Source organism: Australozyma saopauloensis, chromosome 4, assembly GCF_035610405.1.
Source record: "Australozyma saopauloensis chromosome 4, complete sequence".
In the NCBI taxonomy this organism is placed as follows: Eukaryota; Fungi; Ascomycota; class Pichiomycetes; order Serinales; family Metschnikowiaceae; genus Australozyma; species Australozyma saopauloensis.
Genome location: NC_086134.1, coordinates 1,417,278 through 1,433,952, shown reverse-complemented (window position 1 = coordinate 1,433,952; position 16,675 = coordinate 1,417,278). Strand labels below are relative to the sequence as shown.

Sequence of the window (16,675 nt, the reverse complement as noted above, 5' to 3'; positions counted from 1 at the left end):
TCCCTTGAGCCCCAAGTCACGCACCAATTTGACAGTGCCCGAGACAAGACCATTTTGATATTTTGGTTTGGGAGATTGTTTGTCATCAATCAAGGCCGTTTTGATAGCCTCGAATGGAGTGACTGCAACCACAGACTCCAACAACCCAGCGCCAAGACCGGCAACAACACCACGAGGACCAGACAACTTTCCATTACGGTCTGCGAGCAATGCTTTAATCAGATCAAAGCCCAAGAAACGCACAGAGGCCTTGACGGTATTTCCTACGACGAATGCTGGACATCCAACATACAACGCAGAAGTGCCCTGCGTTTTGGCAACATTGTAGATTAAAACCAATGGGTTTCTTGAGGCCTTGGACGACTTGTCCACCAACTGCAAACGAGTTTTGGCAAACTCAAATGGGTAGGTAATCACACCTTCTATGGCACCGGCGGTACCACCAGCAATGAATGACTTCAACGGGTCGGTTTTCTGAGGAGAAAGTTAGTACTAGGCAAGATTCGAGAGGAAACAACGTATTTCGATATTAATTTGTGGCTATTTCACCAAGTTTAACGTACTTTTTGCTGGGACATGGTTAGGATGACTCTGAGTCAAGGTTGAAAAATTCCTCTATCTGGAGACCACTAAGAGAGATAGCGAGATAGTATGAGTCACAGGAACAAATAAATGTGTCAAAAGACGGCATCTGGAATGGGTCTGCTACATAGTCTGCAATTATGCAGTGTGAGTCTTAAATATTTCGGAGTCTTTTTTTGCCGCGTATGCGGTTGCGGGTCTGCTTTGATAAGGTGCGAAAAGGCGAAGAGTCTTGAGCGAAGTCGGATGATCTCAAGTTAATTGAAATTATTCAACGAATTTATTCATGATATATTTCTACAATCGAGCTGCTGATTCCGCCAATTGTTTCAGTAATGTGATTCGTGAAATCTGGTTGGTTCATGGTGTACAAACCCTAAAATATTAACTGGTCACCGGAACAGAGAGTAAAAAGTTGAATTCAAGAATTTTTTAGCACAAATGTCGATTGTTCTGAAACTTATACTTTGACTCTACATGAAGCAGACAATAGGAGGATTCGTTCAATTTCAAGCCTCTTCATGCCAATCTTCTGGTGCAATATGAATGAATATCGATTCAGAATCGACCAAAGATTAGAAATTTCCAGACAGATTATTATTCTTAGTCTATCTGTTGAATTATTCTTGATTCTTCCCAAGGGCCTTTTTTAAATACTGATATTTGTTGCAGCGTTCACAGCAAAATGACCAAGAGGCATTTGCCATGATTTTTCATGCTTTTAACAACCTAACCTGATATAATCATTTGCTTTGACATTCATGCTTCCAATTTGTGTGGCCTTTGTGTATGTTGAAGTCAAGGACAGAGCACATATCAGGAATGAAGTCCTTGATTCTGTCTTCCCAATTGTTAACTTGACTTCCAGGTGATCCTTACACTCAATTTGAGTTGTTTGAACTTCTTTGGGATCACATTCAGTAACATTTGGGGCTCTCGTTTTTCGGTTTTGCGTCTCTAGAAGATCTCAGCACCTCCCCGGTTTCAACACGTGTGCGTAGACGTTGACTCATTTGATGAATTCATACTTTGTTTGGAATAAGTTCGAGATGTGACTTGGCGTTATCTTGGTTCTGTCGGTGTAGAGGATGGGTGGAGGTAGTTTGGTTGGTACTGAAAAAAGAAATGAGAAAAGATCGCAGAATGGTCAAGGAAATGGAGGTTTTCATTTGACAAACATGTTTCGATTTAGTTTTTGTCTGACAAAAACTGGTTCTTGAATTGAGTTCAGAGCCGAAAAAAATTTTGCTGCTGCTCAAGTAGTCTGCGCCAGGAATCCAATTTCATGGAAGAGTTATTGACTACATCGGTTAGCTTTAAGAGAGTCAATACAACACAAGTGGTCAATTACGGCCTTCTTATGAAATTTACTCAGATTCTTGGGATGTGTCGTGTGTTCTCGATAGGATGTTGGGAGGCAATTTCTAAGTCTATTTGTATTTCATCATTTCTAATCCAAAAACGAAATCTGTAAGACAAAAAATGATTTGGAGTTATATCTTCATTTGTTTGGTAATATTTAGTGTTATTTTATGGGTAGGATTTGGGGATTTTGACCAGCGTGGATGGTGTGTGGGCGGTGCTCACTTAAAAGCAGCCGCAAGAATTTTCGGATATAAAACAAGACGGCTAAAAAAGACACTCGCAACGCAAACAAATATCTTATTCCGCGTCCGGATGTTCCATCGCTGTAAAATCTACAAGATGAGGAGAATTGCGGCACATTCCAAAATTTTAATAACGCCGATTACCATCCACTTTCTAAGTATTTTACGGCGGCATCTAACCCGCCGCGCTTTCTGGACTTTATGCATACATGCATGAATTGTTTTAGCAATCAGTATTGGGCGGGCAATGAAGCTTTGGCGGATATAGGATTTTAATGAAAGCGACACAGATCGAACGAAAAGCCCGCTCTCGCAGGATCAAACGGCCACAATAGTATTCTTTCCTATTTTCCATTTCATTATAAAAGAATGCGCTTTCAACAATTGGAAGAATGACTAAATTGCATGTTAAGACTCAATTTATAGCATCATGAAGAACATCCAACAAGATGGAGTAATGGCGTAGAAGACTCTGGAAGAGATGTGCAATCGAGAATTGTTCGGATTTAAATTATGTCGATATGCTGTCTTCCGCTTGAGAGCGGCCGCTTTTACCAATTGATGTAAAAGGATCTCCGTCTACGGCACTTTATCTTACCATCTCTAGAGCCAAAACACAAACACATACATAGTGTCACCGAGACTGCAGAGGACATTGCATATGGTTGCATTTCCGCTGCTCGACTTCTGCAATTATTCAGAATGATCTTCCTGCTCCAAAACCACATATCGAGTTGGGTTCGAAGCCCGCATTAGCGCACCCCACCCCATTAATTCAAGAGCATACTGTGTCGTTTTTCTGGTATAGACATGTTTCATTTCTCTTGGCGCTGTCTACAGCATCTGACTCGAGTCCAACATACAGATCAAAAATATGACGTAGATGGAATACTCAGAATCAGATCTAAAGAGAAAATTCTGTATGATGAAGTAAATTAACATAAGACTTGTTTTCTGACACTAGTTCCAGTACTAGGCCGTGACCACCTATGATTGTAGCCGTAGGCAATGAGGCAACAATATCATTACAGAAAACGTTTTTCTGTTTCATTATGATTGAACATTCCGTCTATTCCCAATTCGGCACTCCGCCGTCGCCTTATTTCCTGTCACTCATTTCATGGAGGGGCATAGAGAGCATGGCTGATTGGGTCAATCTCCAGTCTAGGTCGCAGTTCCTGCAGCCAGCCATTCTTTCGGCCGTATCTGAAACTTTAAATCAAAGTGCATAAACTCTGGTCAAATTGTTTGATATTATGACTCGAGACCGAAGAACTGTGCTGAAGTTTTTTGGGAAACTCTCTTGTGGTTCGGTCCATTTTTCAGGGCTTTTGAGCGGCTCTTTTACGTCCCTCAATGATCTTTCAAACTTCGTAAATTGGTCTCCACAGTCTATCAGAACTGTTGTGTGCACACTTATGGCGAGGCTGATATAGGCGCCATGCTTCAGGACTGTTTCAAATTTTGGCGGAGATAGCATCACCAGGGCATCCATAAATCCATTTCTCTGGAATATAAATATGGGTTGTGATCCGAAGAATTTTTGTTTTTCATTATTTCAATCATCAGCTCGCTCTCACTACTCGATACTCCAACAGTCGTCTCAAGTTAACACACAAAAAGGATATTGAATTATCAAACTTTCGAAAAGCATTTATAGATTCTAGTTGTTTGTTCTTGGTCTGAACTCTCAAAGTAAACCCACGTAATCGATGCACTCATTGAAAGTTAAAAAAGAACAACCGGAAGTCACCAAACTGGGTTCTTCCGTAGAAGACCCTGTTCCAGATATTCTGGAAAATGCTGCACCAGAGGCTTTTTTCGAGGCCGACGCCGGTGACGGGACTAAAAGAGAGGACATGTATCTACTGGGCAAAAAGCTCATTCTCTGCATTGTGTCGCTCTTTCTTTGCATGTTCTTGTTCGCCTTAGATCAATTGATCGTGACCACTCTTTTGTCAACTGTCGGAAATAAATTTAATGCATTGAATCAGGTCGGCTGGTTGTCTTCTGGATTTCTTATCAGTATGGCCGTTTTGGTGGCTCTTTGGGGAAAATTGTCTATTGTTTTTGGCCGCAAAAGCACAATGATTGCGTCAGTGGCCTTGTTCGAAGCTGGCTCTCTCATGTGCGGCTTAGCAAACAGCATGAATGTCCTTATTGGCGGCAGAGTTTTGGCTGGAATTGGTGGTGGAGGTATTCAGACGATGACATTCATTATCATCACTGAGATTCTTCCAATTCATAAACGACCCGCTGGTATGGCCTTGGTTGGCGCCGTTTTTGGTGTGGCCTCTGTCTTGGGACCACTTATTGGTGGTGCTTTTACTACTGGTGTCTCATGGAGATGGTGCTTTTACATTAATTTACCTGTTGGAGCTGTGGCCTTAATTGTGTTTATCTTCTCTTTCAATCCTCCAAGGGTTAAAACCAACACTTGGCAGAAATTGAAGACCATTGACTATGTTGGCAGTTTTTTGATGACTTCTGGTTTGGTGCTCATTCTTTTGGCTTTAACTTTCGGCTCAAATGGTCAATTCACGTGGAATTCAGGCGCTGTCATTTCCTGCTTTGTCCTTGGAGGTGCCTTAACCATTGGCTTCTGCGTTTGGAATTTCTGGTTCTCGAAGCATCAATTGATTCCAATTGAGGTTGTGCTGAGCTTGCCCACTTTGGCTTCCGCTATCACCATGTTTGGTGTGTTCTCGTATTTCATGGCCTCCGCAATTTTCCTTGCCATCTACTTCCAAATCATTCATGATGCCTCTGCTTGGAGATCTGGTGTTGACATGTTGCCCCTTATCGTCAGTGTTGTGGCTACTTCGCTTATAAGCGGTGTCATCGTCAAGAAGACCAAAATTGTTAAGCCTTTCGTTCTCTTTGGAACTTCTATGGGACTTGTCGGTACCGCTTTGATCACTTTGCTCGAAGTCGATTCGCCTACCTCTAAGAAAATCGGTCTTTTGATCCCACTCGGTATTGGTGTGGGTGTAAACATGCAAGCCGCTACGATGGCTGGTCAGATTTCTGCCCCTAAGACTCCAGGAGGTGTCATTTTGACGACTACTGTTATCAACTTCTTCCGTTCCCTTGGTGGTGCTCTCGCGGGTATATTAGCTGATGTCGTATACACTGCAGTCATTGAGAAGCACTTGTTGCCAAATTTGATGAAACAACCAGAGGCTGTGATTGAGGAACTTTCTCACTATAACTTGAGAAATCTCATTCAGCAAAGTATCACGGGCTTGTCACCAGCCAGTACCCACTTTTTAAAGGTGCAAAATATGAAGGCTATCAGATGTGTGTTCTACGTGAACTTTGCTTACGCCGCTATTGCTTTTGTTGCATCGTTGTTTGTAACTAATCAAAGGTTGCCAAAAGCTGTACCCCAAGTGAGAGACTCATCCAAAGAGCCAGAGATTCCTGTGACTGAGGAAAAAGAAGCCTGATCCATCCGGGCATTGCTACACCTACTGCATCACGCATATGTATTTTTCTGTATCACAATATTAATACAAATATTCACTGACGGTTCTGGCCTCACATTGTTGCTTAAGATAGGTTCCATCCTTTGCAGGGTTCGATCCATTCATTGACAATTCCTCGCCTTAATGTTCTTTCTGCTCCTAGCTCAAACGACCAATGACTTAGACTATTCAATAGAAATCGAGTCATTGAGAAATGCCAGAAGTGACGTGGTCATGGACTTTGGGCTGAAGGATACTACAATCATTGTTCGTCCGGTAAATGTACATCAACGAATACTGAAGCCACTTAGATATCTTCAAAATCATCAAAGTCGTCATCGTCTTCTTCTTCCACGTCTTCTTCGGCCTCTCTATCACCCAATTCAGCATAATATGCAGCAAGAACATCCTGTGCTTCTCTCTCTTTCCTCTCTGCTTCCGAGATAGGTGCAACAGGTGCAACAGCATCTCCTGCTGCAGATTCTTCTGTCTTAACCTCTGTACCATTTTCGGCTTGGGAGTCGTCAGTAGCTACACCCACGCCATCATTGTTACCCACTGTAGAGGAGGAGTGCCACGATGGCAAAGCGTTTTGTTCCAATTTTTGACGTCTCTCCTCTTTTTCCTTCTGCTCACGCTCATAATTTTCATCCGAAGCGGTAATAGAAACATGCAAGGTAGCGTTGGCTTTTGAAGCAGCGTTTTGAAGTGACTGCGACATCTGGGCCTTGCGTGAACCCAGAGGCCTTGTAGACAACGAGTAAGAAGCGGCTGAGCTGGACTGCGCCGGTATAAGTTTGCTTGCTGCGGTATCAAAGTCATTGTCTTCCACGGTCAGATTGTCTATCTTCTTGAGGTAAGTGATGATAGGGTCGACCTGAAGCATAAGCCGCTCCAATTTCTGTTGCTTGATAGAGGCCTGCTGCAGTGAGTCATCTTCTACCAACACTCCGCCGCAAGTATCACAAATAAAACTCGATTTGTCATCGCTGAGCATGGAGATAGCATCCAACTGAGATACCTTCTTACTACACCGAGAACAGTTATATCCATGCGGATTTCCATACAGCGACATCTCCTCCTTGATTGACGATACGATGGAGTGCACTCGCCATTTGATAGCATCGATGGCCTCAGTTATATGGATGAAATAGTATGTTCTATTGATATTTCTTTGATGATGTTCCTCCTTCTGGACATGGCTCACAATAAGGCGATCTTCGACAAGACGATGACAATGCAGTCGAAGTTCTTTCCGGTTGATTCCGAGAAGGTATACGAGATCATCCTCACACAAAACGGAGTGGAGAAGGATGGCATCTAGAATGAGAATGAATGGCCGCGTGTAAAAGCCACGAGCGACAAATCGGATGAGAGAGCGGATAGTTTCTTCCACAGCAGCCGCCATAATGCAAGTTTAGGGTTTCAAGTGGGTTTTGTGGTGGTGAAAGTGAAGAAACTGGGAAGAAGTTGTAGTTTCTTAGAGCTAGTTGGGGGGTAGTAGGCAGGAATATATGTGGGGTGAAATTTGGAGCACAATGTGTATTCAAGACATGACAGAGGCTCAAAATAGAAATTTTACTCGTAGTTTCTTTTTTTTTTAAGGTTTCTATTTTTGTTCCTTGCTGGTTTTTCACCGGCTGTAAATTTCGAAAACGAATTATAATGAGCCGAGAAGGGTGTTATTCTACTTAAAGTATGACGGATTTCGAATGCTGATAGTAAGTTTGTTTTGATTCTCTTTTTTGAAGATCTCGGTTCTTTTCTTTAGAATTCTTTTTGAAAAGAAAAGATTTCAAGCTTCAGCTGTGTCATTAAAAAGAGACAAAAAGGTGCAGAAGACATTCAAATCACAACGTCACTAATCCTCACCATCCAAATTGTTTGATGGCATTTTCTTTTTCAAGCGTAACTCATTTGGAGTTAATAAAGATTTAAAGGGGGCATGCTTGCAACAGTCAGCTTTACTTTACTTGTGTATGTGTATTCTTAGTTCCGAACCAATTACGAGCTCAGCCCATATTTTCGCTTTGAAATTTACAGAATAGATGAGACAATTTTGTATTGCCCATACCAGAAGTCGCAAAGTATTGTGATTCTTGGGGGCAGATGAATACATGACCACAGACTTAGCAGACTTATACCCTACAGGCTGAAAGTGACATGAAAGGTTAATAGTCAGAAGGAGAAATCAGTGAGTATTATCCGAATAGTGTATGGTCCAATTACGGTTTTATGTCGTAGTCTGATCCCACTTCAATCGTGCAAGTTCGAAAAATGAGGTCCAACACTCCGGCGATTTTCTACCTGAGTCAGATAAGGATATTCACCTCCATAATAGAAAATTGGTCAATGCCTAGACCCATAGATTGTTGTGACGTCTAGGAGATACTGTCTCAGCAGAAGGACCCTATCTTATTCAAGAATAGATTGACAGAAATGGCAAATACGACATACCGATAAACTCTTCAAAGAACACACCGACCTGGACCCAAGAAAACTGCCCACAAAAATGAAAAACAAAAAACCCCGCTCGATTGTAATCTCTCTCAACACTAGGGACTGGCCAAACTCGCCTTATCCCAATCCATCAAAACCAACCCCCAAAACAGATAACCGAATCTAGCCCCAACAGAGCTAAAGTAGCTACATACCATTAGTTATCCCACTATATCCCAAATTGGAATAGTCACCGTATTTGACGCCCCTTCCATAGTGTTGCGGTCGTGCCTGGATCCTCCACTGGCTGCAAAAAAAAAATCTGAAACAGTTCTAATCCTGCAGCCGAGGTTGGAGGTTGCGGGAAACGCGAAGGCATTCCTGTAGCGGGGACGCCCGCGCGTGCTCTCATGCAGTCATACACGCTCACGCGCATCTCCCACGCCGCACCACACGCGTTATAATAAGACCGCAATTGCACTCCTCAAATTAGACCCTTTTTTCTTTTAATTTAAAAAAAGTGCGCTTTGCAGAATTCTCATCGTCACGCGTCACGCGTATCACCATCGACACCACATATTCTCATCGTCTCACAAGCCCATCTAAACAATCGCAAGCCATCACAGAACGTGCAACAAAAGCAAAAGAAACGAACCTTGTGTGTAGTTTCTGTGGCTCTTTTTTCTTCCATTAAAGCTTTTGAAACTGGAACAAAAGTATAACGTTTTGAGAAGACTAAGTTGCGATTTAAATCAAGTCCATTGTACAATATCAGAGGATAATAAGGACACCTCCCAATCTGACAGAACATTAGGTCTCACTATCAATTTGAGATACCACAGAAAGAATCCCCACTCGAAGGACAAAGGCCACGTCCATAGCACGTTCCGTTCGTGTATCATTGACGGTTTGAAGCTGTACATTTTCACACTACTGTCTCGTATTGACCCGTCAAGACAGTCAATTAAATACTGCTAACCAAACTGTCTGACATTGCCGCTAAGATCTCCAATTTTCCGTTTCCCTCCCGCTATACCCTATCATGCCTGGTTCCTATAGATACTCGACAAGGTACTCAAGCCTAGAAACACCTAACGGAACATCCACAAACATATCTACCCCTCCACACACTGGGCAAAGTAAACGGCCAAGACTGCCTCACATCACTCCAATCAGAATAAACGAGCCGGGTTCCAGGGGCCTGCTACTCATGTCGCCTGCCTTTTCGTCCCCTCAACCGCCTTTGGCTCTTGAGAAAATTCCCACTTTTAGTGATGGGATGATCCCTTCAATGGGGCCAATAGCCATCTCAATGGCACATCCAGTAGTCTCACAACCGTTCAGTACGCTGGCCGCCTACGAGGAGCCAGAACCGCAGAAAAAGAATAAGAAACAGAAGAAGGCTCGCCGTGACGAGAACGACGTCGGGTTTCTGCTCCAGTCCTCCGAGAAACCACCTTATTCTTACGCGACTCTCATTGGAATGGCTATCCTTTCTCACCCTGATAAACAGCTCACTCTATCCCAAATCTATCTCTGGATTTCAGATACATTCAAATACTACCGCCAAGGCGACGTTGGATGGCAAAACCTGATCCGTCACAATCTCTCGCTCAACAAGGCATTTGTTAAAGGTGAGAAGTCCAAGGATGGAAAGGGCCACTTCTGGCTAGTACAGCGCGAATCCCAAGACTTATTTCTCAAAGCGAAAAACAACAAGCGCAGTCTGTACGAGGAGGTTATGGAGCAATTGGCTACTGCAAAAGACGGCTCCCATTTGCCACTGTCTCCAAATAACTTAACCGATGATGACATGGTGCGCACACTGGGCGATGCCAGCCATTACAAGATCAATAACCATACAATTATCGCCAGAAATGTGGCCTCCACTGCTTCTTCTGCATCAATTTCCAGACCAAGCAGGTCTGAACGTGCTAGTAGCTACAAGGGTAGTTACAATAACAATAGCAACAACGTCAATAATGATGATGACGACGACTTCGATGACGATAACACTAGGTACAATGGTAGTGCCGCTGGCGCCCACTCCGAAAGCCCAAACCTCCTCGTCATTCGAACACCCACTCATGTAGGCGAGAACAGCCGTGAAACGCTGCCTGACCGGCCCATCCGTGCCAACAAGAACTCCCCCTTCACGCTGAGTTTCAGTTGTAGTCTGAACTTTGAGTTTCTGCCCGTTCCGCCTGTCGACACTGGTCCTCTACTAGAGCCACTCACTCCTGGGCGGTCATCTCTTCGCACATACACAAACAGCGATATCAATGTGATGACCTCTGGAAACTTGAACAAAGGTCTGACGGTGTCAGAACCTATTGCAGAAACTCCTTCAATTATTATTAATCTGAATAGACATGCAAGCATTGTCTTCCATGGCGCTTCACCAGGATCCATTGCTATCAGTGATGCGAGACAAGCGGTAGCCCAGGGGAAGGTGTCTACCACCACTTCGTTTTCGGATGGTTCGTTCTCGTCTGTAAACTCTGGTCTTTCTTTGAGTGCGTCTAATTCTGTTTCTACCACGATCAGTAATGTTGGCAGTAATTACCCTGCGCCAACCTTCAACTTATCAAGGACTCCGAAAGAGGCTGCGCGGACTCCACTCCGGCTACTAAAGACACCGTTGAGCGGGACGATGGTGCGGAAATTGTGGCAGTCGCCCTCATATCTTGAAGAGTTCTACCACTCTCCGTTCGGCAACGACCGGAAGATTTTGACTCTGTACGACGATGATGACATGATCTTGCGGTCATTTGATAGTCCAGCTGCTGCCAGACGGCCACGTCCAAATTTGCTCATTCAATTAGAGAATGTACAGTCTGCAGATGTTGAGGAGCGAGAATAGTTATGAAGTTGTGTTGGCACAAACGCACAATGGCGGTTTATTTTGGTTTACGGTATTTGGTATCTTTTTTTTTAATTCCAGGGCAATGGGCCCTACGTTTGTATTATTTTATATATTAAGAATTTTCAATGATAAGGTTCTGTGTAGACTATTGCTAAATATTTTCGTTTTGGTGATTTGGCGTATTCTGGGGTTGTAGCTGTTTGAAATCAAGAATAGAAGAGGCATTGAGGTAAGAGAAGTGAGAAGTGGTTGGTTTTGTGATCGCAAAACATCGATCAATGAAAATTAATTCGGGTATCTAAATGTATTGTTTTGTTTTAGGAATAATTGAGTATGAGTATATATTTCGAATGTTTTTGGGTTTTTGCATTGTTGACGTGATTGTAACGAAATGTAGAAATTAGTGTTGCAAGGTGGTATTGATAGAGAAAGTGCGGATTCAAAAGAAAACAAACCAATAATTGAAACAAAATATACGAATCAAGTACAGCAGCATAATCTCAATCATCAAATTTATTAATTAGGTGAAGTTTAGTTCAGCCTTATCCCTCTTCACTAGATTTTAATCCTACCAAGTCATACAGAAACAATATCTCACAATGAAGACCATCCAAAGGCTTTACGAAGAATATATGCAAAACTAAGGAAAAGATGCCCAGAACGAATGGTCTTCTAGCACCGAGCCTCCCAAACTCCAGGGCTTTCTCTCTCGTTCAAGCAAAAGATCGACACATCGACTATCCCAAACCCAATGAACCCTAATTGCCTCCATCCTTTTCACCTTTCTTTTCGCTAGAGCAACCCGTACATCCACAAGTCACACACCCATCAGGGTTCCGACCCCCAGCATCCTTGACAGGAACACGACAAATACAAATCGGCGCCAGCAAATCCACGCGCACTATACATTCCACACAGCACAATTTTTCATAGCCCTTTTTTTTCCACTTGGCAATGAGTTTTGCATCCACATCCTTCTGTTGAAGCAAAAACCCGTACACCTGTTTCAGAATCATCTTTCGTTCATAATACATCAGATAGACATAGCGAGAGATTTGACGGTGGATTTTGAGGATCGGCCAAAGCGAGGATTGCTTCAGATCGGTTTTTAGACCTGCCCGTTGTGCATCCTTAAGCTTAGCGCGGAGCTTCTCCAACGTTGGCTGGACAAGCTCGTAGCCTTCTGGAACTGGCGTCTTTTTGTGTTTCATGTAGATGCAAAGAAAAAAAAAAAATATCGACATCAGCAGGATTCGAACCTGCGCGGGAAATCCCAATGCATCTCTCAGAAAATTCGAGTGCATCGCCTTAACCACTCGGCCACAATGCCGTTTACTGGCTAAAATATTTTGTGCTTTAATATAACCATGTTATGTTTTGCAAGGAGATACGGCCAAATTTCGACACAGATCTCTGTGCGCACAGCACGAAGTGCTCATCTTAAAAAGTTCAACATGGAGAATTCAAGATTCTTATTTTGAGACAGGAACTCATTCGTTTACGGTAAATGCGAGTTCGTGTTGTGACACCCATTCTCGTTGCTAGAATATACACGTATACTACAGCAAATCCACTGAAAAAAGAAAGAATGATTGAATGAAAGTAAATGGAGTTATTGTCTCGATTGAAACTTATTCAGATCATGATTAGGTGTCTGATAGGGCAAAGAGAAGCAATTGCCTGTCTAATCTTAGACCGTGTCTGAGAAACATGCCCAAATGCTGTTATGTATTAATAAGCTTGATTTCAGCCTCATATTCTCCCAACTTTCAATAGAATATTGAAGTTATTACTGAGGGTGTTGGAGTCAAAACACCCCAACAAATTCTCGTCGTACTGGCGAGAACGAGACACTATTTGTGAAAACGGAGCGTAAGAAGAAATGAAGCAAGCGGATAATCGGATGTCTGAAATGCCTTACGGTGACTTTATTTGCGGAATAGCCTCAGTTGATTGTTTTTCACAGCCAGAAGGCATTTTAAAGCGTGTATTCGTCTATTGTTTCTATGGATACGAAAACACTCGAGTTGATGCTCATGTGGATTGATACTTTGAGTTCTCACCCTTGAAGATTCGTATACTTATGATTTTAGAACGGATACAGTGAAGAAGGGAACCAAACAGACCAGCATGCAAAGTGAGTCCATTCGAAGATTTGCAGTCCTTCAATAGATATAACCCGATTGAAGAACTATGTTTTCCAAGAGATTGAAGTGCATCGTAAACAAACGAGAATAGCCAAAACGAATCCAGTCTAGAACCAAAAAAAAAAAAACATTAGAACGAAATTAAAAATATTTAATCTCTTAATAATGAACAACAGAAATACGAAAAAAAATAGCGACATCAGCAGGATTCGAACCTGCGCGGGAAATCCCAATGCATCTCTCAGAAAATTCGAGTGCATCGCCTTAACCACTCGGCCACAATGCCAGTTATAAACTATGAAAATTGTCACATAGATGAACCCTCTAAAATAAAAGGAAATCTAATTGTGTATTTGAATTGAATAGTTTGAAAATCAATTTCTTCTCGAAACTTAATTGTTCACTTTAAGCAATAGGCAAACGCATATTCTCCCTATGCGCTTTCGGACGCTACCCAAAAATTACAAAAATAGATATGACCCACCTGTCTCAAGTACACATATGGCTGGCTCGTAACCTATTCCGTTCTGCGGTAGCACTACACCCATCCGTGCAATTTCATCTGACCCCCCTGAATTCATGACCCAGAATCAACGTACAACGGCGCCTTGAAACAAAAAGCCACAGAAATTTAACACAGCCAATAATTGGATTTGATCAGCACTGCAATCATTACATTAGTCAAGCATACACTACCCTACCTGGATCTGTAGATATAGATCTGCATCAATGCACCATGCAATACCAACACTAGCCAAGGTTTAGAAAATACCGCCATTGATTAGACAACACAAAAAAACATCTTCTCAGTTGGTGCGATGTATCATGCGTTGTTACAATGTCTATCGCTGCAGGAGTGTTGTGCTGCCGATTGCAGGCGGCTACCATGGCTCCACTATCATGGCACACACCCATCCGAGTTGGAATGTGAACCCTACGCATTGGGGTTGACAACCAGCAGTTAGGAGAAGCAATGCAAGAAAAATTCCAGGAAAGTTTGAGAAGACAGAATAGGAAGGGTTAGGGGTTCTCGTCTCTGAATGACAACCTGTGTCATCTGTTTGAATACGTTACGATACCGATAGGCTGCCACAAGATACGTCACAACAAAACGCAACTTTGGCAGTTGCCATGGTTTTCGTTCTCATGGGATGAGCCGCCATGATGGCGCAGCTAGCTTCAATTATTACGGCCCTTTCCGGCTCCGAGAATGGGCGCTCCATTAATTCCAGAAGGAGAAATAAAATCGATCGTACTCTTCGAAATTGCAGATTATTGGAATAACACACACAGAATTCCATTCACATTCCGGAGATCGTTGTGTCAGATGAGCGCACATTCCGAATCTCATGTGTCATGCGGAAGGAACCCTTTTCGGATTCCGGTATCGGTTCACTTAGAATGCTGGTTCGACCCGATCGGGGATGGAGGGTTTGGGGGTTGGCTGCAGGGTAGGGAGTCGAGTCAGCAACGGTGCCAAATGCGTTTTCCCAAATAACAATTAACGAACAGATCCAACCGAAAAACAAAAATAATGGCCGGGGCGCTCAACACTCCCGATCTATGCATATTTACTGCAACCACTCGAATCCCGCCGGTCTGGACCAGATCCCAAACGCGAAGGTATGCCGACTCGCAAATCAACTCCTGCGAGCGGCGTTGCGAGCGATTAGACCCTTGTACAGCCACATGCACCATAGCAGCGGTACGTCAAACGTGCAGACAGTGAGACATGCGGGCCCAACTCTAATTGCGGGATTATATTTATTAATGGAAACACAGCAATAAATAGCGAGCGTGCCAATGATATGGTAGGCTGTTTAGCTCTCTGGCGAAAAATTTGGATCGAAAATAAGTCCAGACTGAGTTGGGTTCGGTTCAGGTACGGAGTAAAGCGGCACGTGTGCGAATAGTGAAGGGGCTTCAACGTTCTTTTCATCGCGCCAGGGGCGACAAAGGGCGACTTGGCAGGAGCGCGTTGCTGTCAATACGCACAAGGGGTTAAAAGATATATGCAAGGAGTGTACACAGTCACCACAATATCCGGATGTATCGAAACTCAAATAAGGTTTTGGGCCAGACCGAACCAAGTTTAATTTATGTGAATTGATGGAGGGAAGCAGAAGCTCATGAAGTATGATTTTGTCTAGAGCTTTGAGGCGCGAACAGAAGTGGTCCAGAGCTAAGAATTGAGGTAAACAGCGCGAACAATAGTTGTGAAAGGGCTCCAATTGATCGTGGTGCGCGAAGTACTAGACTTACAACTTGCAATGTTGATTAATTGGAATGTCGAGTGTCAATCGTGTAATCTTGTAGTATCGCCGTTCCCCATGATTCGAGATCAACACCAGAGTTTTTGCGGTGGGAGTTGACTTGTGTCAACCTCGAAGAATACGATGCTTTGTTAATGAATTGGCGATGTTACTTATTGATAAATATTGTAGTAGTAAAGTTGTCGTGAGCGTTTTATGAGTGTGATTTTCTACTGTGTTTTTAAGTATCTGACGATGAGTAATCACCGCTGATTCCAAGAAAAAAAAATTTATACCGATTCATTTATTGCTCGAAAGGTATCTGAGGAATACCATCGAATGCTTTTGTGACTTCAACGTTATGCATGTAGTGTAGATATTATACTGACATTACCGTTCAATACAGAGACTCTACTGGTAATGAGAGAGATCGCAATGGTGATAATATATTTCGAAAGCATACGAGTGATACTGCAATGTTTCTCAAGGGAGAAGTATTCGTTTTGCATCTCTGATTCCAGTCTGCCTGACCTGCAAAATGAAAGCCGCACACAAACCATACTCAAACGGAATCGATGGATTCGAGATGAAGACTTCATGGGGTAGATAAAAAATACTTATTTCAATATTACAAACCACTCCACCGATAAGTTGACTATTCATCATGGCGCCTAAGCTTTACAATTCATTCAGAGTTCGCATAGACTACAACTGAATTAGAGCGACATTTTGCTGCTTGCATGATTTATTTTGAGGAATACGACAGCAATTAACTTTTGCAATTGTTTTCACCGGTTTTTTACCGATTTTGTACTGCCAGTGAGTTTCACCTCGGCTACATTGTAGAATACTCTTTGCAGTGTACCACGAAAGATCTTCTAATATTACAAGATTGAGCATCAAAATACGACAATATAGCTAAAGGAATACACGGAAATCAGCAATGCCACCAAAAATTGTTATAGTGAAGAGTTTCGATAAAGCGTCCCAGTGAATCGGCGCAAACAATAAGAACACCGATCGTAGCACTGGAGAAAATCAGTAACGAAAACACTGGGAATATCAACACTTGGAGTAGCAACTACACTAACCATTACCACACTCAAAGTATCAGTAACATCAAGAGCTTCAACCACAGTTCAAGTGCATCAGAAATGTGCTCATATCTTCTCCCCCACTTCGTCAATTCAATCCGAAATGTCATAAATCAAAGCGCTCATCCCCCTTCATAACCATAAACCATGTTCCAAATGTCTACGATTCTTCTGTTATTACTACCACCATGCCAATCAAAAGATCTGGCTCAGCCCGTATC

General features: G+C 42.8%; 3 protein-coding genes and 2 non-coding genes across 5 annotated transcripts; 2 read left to right on the top strand and 3 right to left on the bottom strand.

Moving 5' to 3' along the window:
• Nucleotides 1-3,901: 3,901 nt before the first annotated feature.
• PUMCH_003665 (uncharacterized protein) lies at nucleotides 3,902-5,638 on the top strand (the record flags this gene model as incomplete). Its single annotated transcript, XM_063022625.1, has 1 exon — nucleotides 3,902-5,638. One exon carries the CDS (start codon nucleotides 3,902-3,904, stop codon nucleotides 5,636-5,638), a length of 1,737 nt encoding a protein of 578 aa, XP_062878695.1.
• A 325-nt stretch (nucleotides 5,639-5,963) lies between these two features.
• PUMCH_003664 (uncharacterized protein) lies at nucleotides 5,964-7,064 on the bottom strand (the record flags this gene model as incomplete). The annotated part of the gene is made up of 1 exon (XM_063022624.1): nucleotides 5,964-7,064. The coding sequence occupies one exon, from the start codon at nucleotides 7,062-7,064 to the stop codon at nucleotides 5,964-5,966; it is 1,101 nt and encodes a 366-aa protein (XP_062878694.1).
• Nucleotides 7,065-9,137: 2,073 nt separating this feature from the next.
• Nucleotides 9,138-10,958, top strand: PUMCH_003663 (uncharacterized protein; the record flags this gene model as incomplete). The annotated part of the gene is made up of 1 exon (XM_063022623.1): nucleotides 9,138-10,958. The coding sequence occupies one exon, from the start codon at nucleotides 9,138-9,140 to the stop codon at nucleotides 10,956-10,958; it is 1,821 nt and encodes a 606-aa protein (XP_062878693.1).
• Nucleotides 10,959-12,199: 1,241 nt separating this feature from the next.
• PUMCH_003662 lies at nucleotides 12,200-12,291 on the bottom strand. The gene has a single exon. It is a non-coding gene; the product is annotated as a tRNA-Ser (tRNA).
• Nucleotides 12,292-13,302: 1,011 nt separating this feature from the next.
• PUMCH_003661 lies at nucleotides 13,303-13,394 on the bottom strand. Its single transcript has one exon. It is a non-coding gene; the product is annotated as a tRNA-Ser (tRNA).
• Nucleotides 13,395-16,675: the final 3,281 nt, after the last annotated feature.